The sequence below is a fragment of the Danio aesculapii genome, chromosome 5, assembly GCF_903798145.1.
Source record: "Danio aesculapii chromosome 5, fDanAes4.1, whole genome shotgun sequence".
Classification (NCBI taxonomy): domain Eukaryota; kingdom Metazoa; phylum Chordata; class Actinopteri; order Cypriniformes; family Danionidae; genus Danio; species Danio aesculapii.
In genome coordinates this window covers 52,171,017-52,180,933 of record NC_079439.1, presented here as the reverse complement: position 1 = coordinate 52,180,933, position 9,917 = coordinate 52,171,017, and the positions used below count along the sequence as shown (strand labels likewise).

The window sequence follows — 9,917 nt, the reverse complement described above, 5'->3', positions numbered from 1 at the left end:
GAAGTGATTTGAAACATGTGATGTCAACAGGTGACTGTAATTAGGATTTGGTTCAAAGGCAGCATCCAAGAAAGGTCTAGTCCTTTAGGAGCAATGATGGGCTGAGGATTTCTAGTTTGCCAACAAATGCATGAGAAAATCTTTAAAATGTTTAAAAACAATGTTCCTCTGAGAAAGATAGGATGGCATTTGGATATTTCACCTACAACAGTGCATAACATACTTAAAAGATTCAAGGAATCTGTAGAATTTTTAACATTTAAAGGACAAGGGTGCAAGCCTAAGCTGAACAACCATGATCTCCGATCCCACAGGCATCAAAAATAGTAATTGATTTATAAACAATATCACCGCATGGGTTTGGGACTACTTTGGCAAACCTTTGTCAAGTACCACAATACGAAGTCACAGCCACAAATGCCAGTTAAAACTGCACTTTGTCAAAAGACACCCTATGTTAACAGTGTCCAAAAGTGCCATTGACTTCTCTGGGCTTTGAGGCATCAGGGATGGACCAACACACAGTGGACACGTATACCATCTTCAGATGAATCAGTATTTCAGGTATTTTTTGGTAGAAATGGACACTGTGTGCTTCGAACCAATGAAGAAATGGATCATACAAACTGTTACCAGCAACAGGTCCAAAAGCCAGGTTCTGTCATAGTATGGGATTGTGTCAGTGCCTTGACAAAGGTAACTTGCACTTCTGTGATGGCACCATTAACACTGAAAAGTACATGGAGATTTTGGAGCACATATATGCTTCCTTCTTTTCCAGGGATGCTCATGCATATTTGAATAAAACAATGCAAAGCCTCATTTTGCACACATTATAAAGTCCTGGCTGCGGAGGAAGAGGATGCAGGTACTTGACTTAATTGCCTGCAGTCCTGAGCTGTCTCCAATAGAGGATGTGTGCCGCATTTTGACCCTGTACTGTTGCCCACCTTAAAACTTGTTTGCAGGAAGAATAGGACAAAATTACACATGAAACACTTCATCACTTGGTGTCTTCAGTCCCTAAACGTCGTTTAAAGGTTGTGAAAATAAATAGCAACATTACAAAGTGGTTAATGCTTTACTGTTTCAACTGTTTTATAATGTGTTGCAAGTACCAAAATTGGAACACGTGTTTATTTTGAAAAAACAAACAAACAATCATGAGGAACACATTAAATATTGCTCGTTGTACTGTCTGCAATGAAATACAAGTCTAAGTAAATTTAGAAATCGCTACTTTTTTTATTTGCATTTCCCATACTGTCCCAACTTTTTATGATTTTGGGGTTGTATTACGCCAGAATGGGAGTATATTTCCAAGTGATTTTGGCCTAAAAAAATAGTAATTTTTCTTTTTTCTATGGATTTTATTACAAGATGTATCTACTGATGATTTAAGCTTTTAAATATGAAAATGATAAAAACAATTTTTTAAATGAAATGCTAATGGTCAAATCCGAATCGGTTCATTATGCTAAGCTATGCTAAAAGTGAGGCTATATATTAGTAAAATCATTCTGAAAGTTAAATAAAAACAACTATTTAATGATACAATACATTTATATTAGAATTTAACATTAAAATTCATAATTCCACACAAATTTTTAATATATATTTATTTACATGCACTTTATTTAAGTGCACTTTATGCACTTTCTGTAAGTATTTTCAAAATGGAGGCTATAAAGCCGAGGTTATTTGTTAGTCAAGTCGACATGCTAATTTAATTCTTCCTAAGTCTTCCTAAAACTTAATTAAAACATTATTTAAGTGATGCGGTATTGGTCATTCATACATTTTTTTTTAACTTAAATGTTCTATTTGTTTTCTATTTGATGTTTATTTGACCACATTTCATACTAATTAAAACTTAGCCATATAAATGTTCTCCTATATGACTAAACAGCTATTTAAAGATGCAGTAGGTGATTGTTTTCAGAAACATTTTTTGTTGTGCTGGTTGAAAGTCTCTTCACATTCCAATAGTAATGTTTAAAATAAATGATCTAAATTTATTAATATGCATTTTTATATTCGGGGCATAAGGCTAAAAAATGTTCATCCAATGAAAATTTGTCGGGCCGACTATTCTCATAATTCTGATAAGCAGCCCAAAAACTGTCTGTCAACAAATGTAGATTTGTCCTTAAAGCGCAGATTATGTTGTTCTTTTGGCTTAATCGAACATGGACCTTCAGCATGTTCTGGGGCTGTTGCTGCCAACTGTGACGTGGCCGAGATGAGAATCAGCACCTCCAAGTCCGAGGTCATGGTGCTCCACTGGAAAAAAGGTGGTTTGCCATCTCCAGGTTGGAGGAAAGTCCTTACCCCAGGTGGAGGAGTTTAAGTATCTCGGGGTTTTTTTCACGAGTGAGGGAAGGATGGAACGTGAAATTGACAGGCGGATTGGTGCAGCTGTAATGAGGTCGATATACCGGTGCGTTGTGGTGAAGAAGGAGCTGAGCCGAAAGGCAAAGCTCTCGATTTACCGGTCAATCTAGGTTCCTACTCTCACCTATGGTCATGAGTTTTGGGTGATGACGGAAGGGACAAGATCTCGGATACAAGCGGCCCAAATGAGTTTCCTTCGAAGGGTGGTAGGGGGCACTCTTATGGATAGGATGAGGAGCTCTGACACTAGGGAGGAGCTCGGAGTAGAGCTGCTGCTCCTCCACATCGAGAGAAGTCAGTTGAGGTGGCTCGGGCATCTGTTTCGGATGCCTCGTGGACGCCTACCTAGGGAGGTGTGCTAGGCATGTCCCACCGGGAGGAGGCCTTCGGGAAGACTCAAGACACGCTGGAGGGACTATGTCTGTCGGCTGGCCAAGGAACGCCCCCGGATCCCCCCGGAGGAGCTGGAGGAAGTGTCTGGGGAGAGGGAAGTCGGGGGTTCTCTCCTAAGACTGCTGCCCCTGCGACCCAGCCTTAGAAAAGCGGCAGAAAATGAATGAATGAATGAATGAAACAATATTGGAGTTACTTTTGCACACTGGAGGAAGAATGACACCATGGCTAAAGTATTTATTTAAAAGTATTTATTTAAAAGTATTTCTTGAAAAGTATTTTTTTAGTTCTAAAACTATTTTACTCATACAAAGCTTATGTAGATTTTATTGTTTAACGAATGGTTTACATGCACAGAAGTGTTGTTCAGCCACTGAAATCTCCCTGCGAAAGCTTTATGTTACTATTTTCAATTTCATAAGCTACCTTTTATAGCATCAATAATGTAGATTTTTATTTAGTTTAATAACAAAACATAAGTAAATATCGCCATCCTGGCTAGCCTGCTTTACTGAGGTGTGAAGTTGGTTTTATACTCACATTGGTTCATTTTTGAACAATGACAACCTGTGAATACAACAGTAACAACCAGTCTTTATATAATTTACCATGCTACTTTGAATATTTGGTCTGAAATAGCATGTACATAAGTAAGGCTTAGTAATAAGTGTAATTACTGCATTCCGCCAGCCAACCACTCAGCATATAGTAGTCGCTTTAGGACAAAGTGCATGAAAGAGTGAGACCAGCGATCCTTTCATGTATGAAATATTGCACATTATGACAAGTTTTGTATGCTACACAACTGAAAACGTGCTATATATAATACAGTTTTTTGTTCAGAGTTGTAGTATTATAAAGGACTAATAAGTTTTCTAACTGGCGAATGACATGATTTAGCAGTGGGTTGTCTACTGTCACCTTTAAGGTGTGTGGTGATTTCAGGAGGCGTGGCTTTGGACAGCAGGGGAGGGACTATTTCAAAGATATTACGCTGATGAATAGCATTTTGGTAGATCACTTACTGCTTAAGTTTTATTTTATATAAATATAATAAATAATCCAAGTGAATGTGCAACAGCGCTTTTCTAAGGCAAATATTTTATGTCATAATTAAAACCTTATTTTAGAAAAAAAAATTTAACTGCGGCTGTAATGAAAAATAATTTATTAATTTCAAAAAAGTATTTATTAATTGCAAATTTTTATTCTATTCTTCTATTTCTATTCTCGGTTATTGTAGAATTTTTTGTGGAGTGTATGCTTTATTTGTTTATGCAAGGCATGTTGAGATGTAGTATTTAGGCCAATAAGAAGTAAAGACATTATTATTATTATTATTATTATTATTATTATTATTATTATTATTATTATTATTGGTATTATTATGACTTTTTTTATCAATTTCAAATAATTTCTCATTTTGTCTCTTTACTACTTCATTTGTACAATTTATTTATAAAAATACTTTTCTAAAATTATATTATTAAGGAGAAAGTCTGAATGTGCGAATATAAAACCAACTTCACCCCAATGCCAGTTTTAGGAAAATATAATTCCTCCACCCACTGGCCTGTCAACAACTATGCTGTTGACAAATTGCGTGTCTCCATAAAGTTCTCTAACTGGTGAATGACATGATCTGGTGTTATATATATAGGGGTTGTGTATCGTCATCAGCATTTGCGCGTTTATGACTTAAGGAGGTGTGGCTTTGGACAGCAGGGGAGGGACGTCAATTTCTAAGCTATTATGCTAACACTAGCATTCTGGCAGATCACCTACTGCACTTTTAAATAAATGTTATGTCAGAACTGAAATGTCGCTTTTTCCATAGGGTATAAAATATATCCAAATGAAATTGTGTTTTGAAAGGCCAGCAGACTATGCCTTTCAGTTATGATAATTATCAGGGGCAATTATCAAGCTTTTGCATAAAACTGTATATTTGCCCTAATGTAATGGAGGCGACTAGGTTCTGTGCAGGTAAACCTCACTCCCCAGATCTCAAGAGGTGATCTAGCGATAGACGTTACGATTTACGGTCTTAGGGGCCATACACATATCACATCTAAAGCATGTAGAAAGTGCGAGCACATTGTTTTCTTCACCATTTTTAATGTGTTTCTCAATTACGCTGCCATGTTGTCTGTCATTGCTGGGCGGCCATCAGCCATTTTCTCAGAGGATGACAAACTGACAAAACATTGCTGCAGTGCTGATACAAGTTGTATTTATGGAGAAAATTAAAAAGCACTGCAGTGTTTGGGTGTTCTGTGTTTGTCTGATGTAATTAGTCTTGAAATGTTTATATTTCATGCAAAGTATGAAGCAGTTTTTCTCACATGACTCGCAGCAATCTGAAAAGATTTTTTAATTAGCTGCACCTGTAATACACAACCACTTCATGTCGCTTTGTGCACAACATGCGTGTTGCATGCACGTCACTACCAATATGCATGCACAAGCCATGTGCCACTATTCAAAATAACACATTTGCGTGCACAAAAGATGCGATATGTGAATGGCCCCTTAAGCTTTCTTGTTAGAGCATTTGTCTCCTATACCAGATACACTGGTTTGCTCCCTGCTCAGAGCAACTAGGTGAGCATTGGACAGATGTTGTTATATGCATGTTAAACTTCTTTAAGCATTATCTCTATCTTTCATAGACATAATCTTTTATTATTATTATTATGATAATACTTCTATAAAGAATACAGCCTACATAAAAAAGAGAAAATTAATATAATAGCAAATTTAAATAGATACACACAATGGTTAAACAATGCATAAACACAAAATAGATAAAAGCAAAGAAAAATTAAGAAGAAGGATATTAATTTGAAAACCAGAAAAATATAATTAGAATGTCACAACTGATCAGCTTCCAGGGTTTTGGAATTGTTAGATGTAGCAGTTTTCAGGTAAGGTTTTTCAGAGGCATAATTTGTGGGTGGAATGGATGGGACATGCAAATTAAAATAATTTAACATACAGTAACTTAGAGAATAATGCATTAAAGGAGCATCATCGTCAGTTCCTTAAGTCATACAGCACTGTCTAATATTGCATAATCATTGAGGGCTTAATTTTAAGCTATGAATTGTTTGTGTTCATATCCCCTTTTTATGCTGTTTAAATTTATTAAGCTATGTCAGGATTGGAAGATATATTTTCATTATCATTATTAAATTTTTTTAGATTATTCATTTATTCATTCATTTGACAGGGGTCACCACAGCGGAGTGAACCACCAACTATTCCAGCAAATGTTTTACAACCCAGTTTTAGGAAACACCATACACTCTCATATTCTTTCTCACACACACTACAGCGAATTAAGTTCACCCAATTCACCTATACCTGTTTTTGGACTGTGAGGGAAATCAGAGCACATGGTAGAAACCCACGCAAACATGGGCCAACTTGCCAAGCCGGGACTTGAACCAGTGACCGTCTTGCTGTGAGGCGTCAGTGCTAACAACTGAGCCACCTTGTCGCCCCGAACTGTATTATTATTATTATTAGTAGTACTAGTAGTAGCAGTAGTATTGGACATTTATTTGGTTTATTGCTCTCATATAAATCACCCCCACATTAGTGATTCTACTATTTCTTAATATATACACATTTATATGGATATTTCTTAATTTTACCTTTATTATATGGCTTCGTCTGCCCTTTTCTTAATTTTCCTAATTTTACGGATTGTAATTTTTTTCATGGAAGACAGAGAGTTACTGTGTAAAATCATCATATTTGTCAAAAGATGGTTAAATGTTCATGTAACCCCACAGGTTTTAACAACCAAAATGGAGCCAATTAATTTATGGAATTAATTTTTAAACTGAAATAAAATGAACTGAAAATTGCCTTTTGAATATTATACATCATATTTTAAAAACAGAACTGAATATGTTCGAAGTGAATTTGGGAAGGTGAATATGATATATATATATTTTTTAACTATGAAAATGTGTATGAAATATTTTTATTTTTAATTAAATATTCACATCTTAAATAAAAAGCTTTGTTAAATTTCTTTACCTAAAATGGCTTTAAAATGCAAGCACTTGTTAATTCAATGCATTAATTTAGACATTTTAGACCACGCGACATTTTACTTCCATAAAAAAACTTACTGTAACTCATGGTCATACAGACAGAAGCACAAACATATTTCAAAACTGTTTGTTTTAGCAAAACAAAGAGTGAAAAACAGGATACTGCTTTACTGACTTTATGCAAAATTATCTGAATGCAGGTTTCCATACACCCCAACAAAACCAATTGCAATAAATATATCCACAGCCAAAACAAAGAGCGAGTTACTGCAAACATGGATCAGCCTAAAGCTTTATAGCCATAATGAAGCAACGTGTGCCAGAATTGATCGGATTACACAATAGATGCAGAGTCAGAACCACAAGTACTGCAGCAATGCCAAGATCGGGCCAATTACATGCTACTTTTGGCAGGCTCAGTCAACAACAACAACAACAACAACAATAATAATAAGACAAAGAATATAATAATACAGCAGTGTTAAATAATAAGAACTAAATGGAATAATAAGAAATTTGCTGCTATAAAAAAGTAACTCACTAAAATATGAAAGCAGACCATTTTCCGCTGCTTAGTCAATGCATTTGCACAGATTGTCTTTACTTTTATAAATTTTACATGTATAGGTCACATTAATCAAAAATGTATCTTGTTTGGCTGTTAGATTCAAATGTCACTTGTATCAAAATATTAATCTTATTAACTAAAACCTCTAGGCTACTTACCATGTCATTCTATTGCAGTAGAAAAAAAAAACAAGCAAACAAACAATATTTGTAATGCTATTAAAAACAGAATTATAAATATTTATGTAACTTGTACACAACAAACTTTAGGACTCTTTTAGCACACTTTGATGTGCTGCTGCTGTACACCGGTGCCATGCAAAGTCACATTCTTTCTGTCCACATTTTCAGTTGCCACATCTGTATATAATTATTCATTTACTAACTAAATTATTATTATTTATATTATTTGTTTTATTTGACAATAAATGCACATAATCAGCCTAGAAGGCCTAGCATGCAAGTAATTAAAACATTTATTTTGTGATGTTCAGGCATTGTTGGATGAAAAGACTCAGTGGACAACTCGTTATGGCTGCATCGCTGGACTGGCTGAACTTGGGCATGATGTGAGTCTCCTTCACTGTTGATTTTAACCATATTATTTGGTTTGGAAGCTTATTAAAAGTGTTTTATATATATATATATATATATATATATATATATATATATATATATATATATATATATATATATAAAATATAAAAAAACACCTTTAAGAGCAATATTTCGGCTAGAATAAAAGCAGTTTTTAAATTTTGTTAAATTTTTTTAAGGTCAAAATTATTAGCCCCTTTAAGCTATTTGTTTTTCAATAGTCTACAGAACAAACCATTATACAATGACTTGCCTAATTACCCTAACCTGCCTAGTTAACCTAATTAACCTAGTTAAGCCTTTAAATGTCACTTTAAGCTGTATAGAAGTATCTTGAAAAATATCTAGTAAAATATTATTTACTGTCATCATGGCAAAGATAATTTGTTGTTAGAAATTAGTTATTAAATCTATTATGTTTAGAAATGTGTTGAAAAAAAAATTCTCTCTCCATTAAACAGAAATTAGGGGGAAAAAAAATAAACGGGGCTAATAATTCTGACTTCAACTGTGCGTGTGTGTGTGTGTGTGTGTGTGTGTGTGTGTGCGTGCGTGCGTGCGTGTGTGTGTGTGTGTGTGTGTGTGTGTGTGTATATATACATATATATATATATATATATATATATATATATATATATATATATATATACATATATATACATATACATATATATGTATATATATAGTAAATCCTCAAATCTAAGTTGTGACTAATATTAAAAAAGTATTTTTACAATATTTTACCAATGAATTACTTGACAATCTTAAATCTTGAAAAAAGTTGATTCGTTAAGATTTAAATGCAGTTCTACCCCCAAAACTAAAGTGTTACATTGAGTTAAAATAATTATTTGAAGCTCAAGCAATGACAATTGTAAAGTTACATAAATATACTTCCATACTTACCTGTGAAAACGGCGAGAGCATAAACGGAGAAATTCCAGCAAAAGATATGTTTTGCGTCTCAATGCAGCAGGCCAGGACACCCGATGCATCTGTTATTACCACTACAGTCCTTTTTTCCGAGTAAGAAATTTAAAATATCTGTCATCGTGATTTTTTATTTTAATTTTTTTTTACCTTTTTGATCGCGTGATTTGCTATTACAGCCCTTAACACAACAAGAACGTAACACTCTATTTACTCTGCGAAAGACGTTAAAACCATATAACAGCTCACGTTAACTCGGATACAACACAAATGGCGGCTATGTCCCATAATGCAATTCAATGTTTACGAGGGTGACGTCACCTGACAAAGACCGATATGCAAAGTGCATGAATGTTCAAAGTGTCCATAAAATGTGCAAATAAGTATTTTAGTCATGTGTGTTGCACTGATTGAGAGACCGTATTGCGTATTTACTGTGGGATGAAGTCAGTCTCTCTGTGTTAGCTGAGGGACACCAACACAGAACAGAGATAACAGTGCATTATTGGGGTGGCTGAGGTCCTTTACGCTCTTCCTGCCTTTGGTCCAGCACCGTGTGCTTTAGATTGCGTGCAGCTCGGATATACAGTTTCATGCAGTTTCGGATGATGCGCTTAGCTGACCCCCCCACTCTCTGTAGGGCTCGTCTGTCCTACACAGTGCTGTTCCCAAACCAGGTTGTGATGTTTGCCCTCAGGATGCTCTTTATGGTGCAGAAGTAAATGTTGCTAAGCACCCTGAGCTCCCTGCTCCTTACTGAAGTCCACTATCGACCCTTTAGTCTTGCTGACAATTAGGAGGTTTCCCTGGCACCAGTCCTCTAGTCCTCCTCAATCGTGTCTAGGTAAGCTGTCTCATTGTTGTCCGGCCCACCACAACAGTGTCGACACTGAAGAACAACTCCACCGATGTGCAGCAACCAAGCCAGTGGCAAGGAACAAAATTATTAATTAATTAAATTCCACTCAA

General features: G+C 35.2%; 1 protein-coding gene across 1 annotated transcript in view; it reads left to right on the top strand.

The window, feature by feature from the left end:
* Nucleotides 1-9,708, top strand: part of taf6 (TAF6 RNA polymerase II, TATA box binding protein (TBP)-associated factor) — a 101,395-nt gene extending 91,687 nt beyond the window's left edge. Inside the window, exons 11-12 of the mRNA XM_056457147.1 lie at nt 7,916-7,990; nt 9,646-9,708. Coding sequence (XP_056313122.1) covers nt 7,916-7,990; nt 9,646-9,708 — 138 coding nt within the window. The remainder of the gene's footprint in view (nt 1-7,915; nt 7,991-9,645) is intronic.
* The last annotated feature ends 209 nt before the right edge of the window (nt 9,709-9,917 follow it).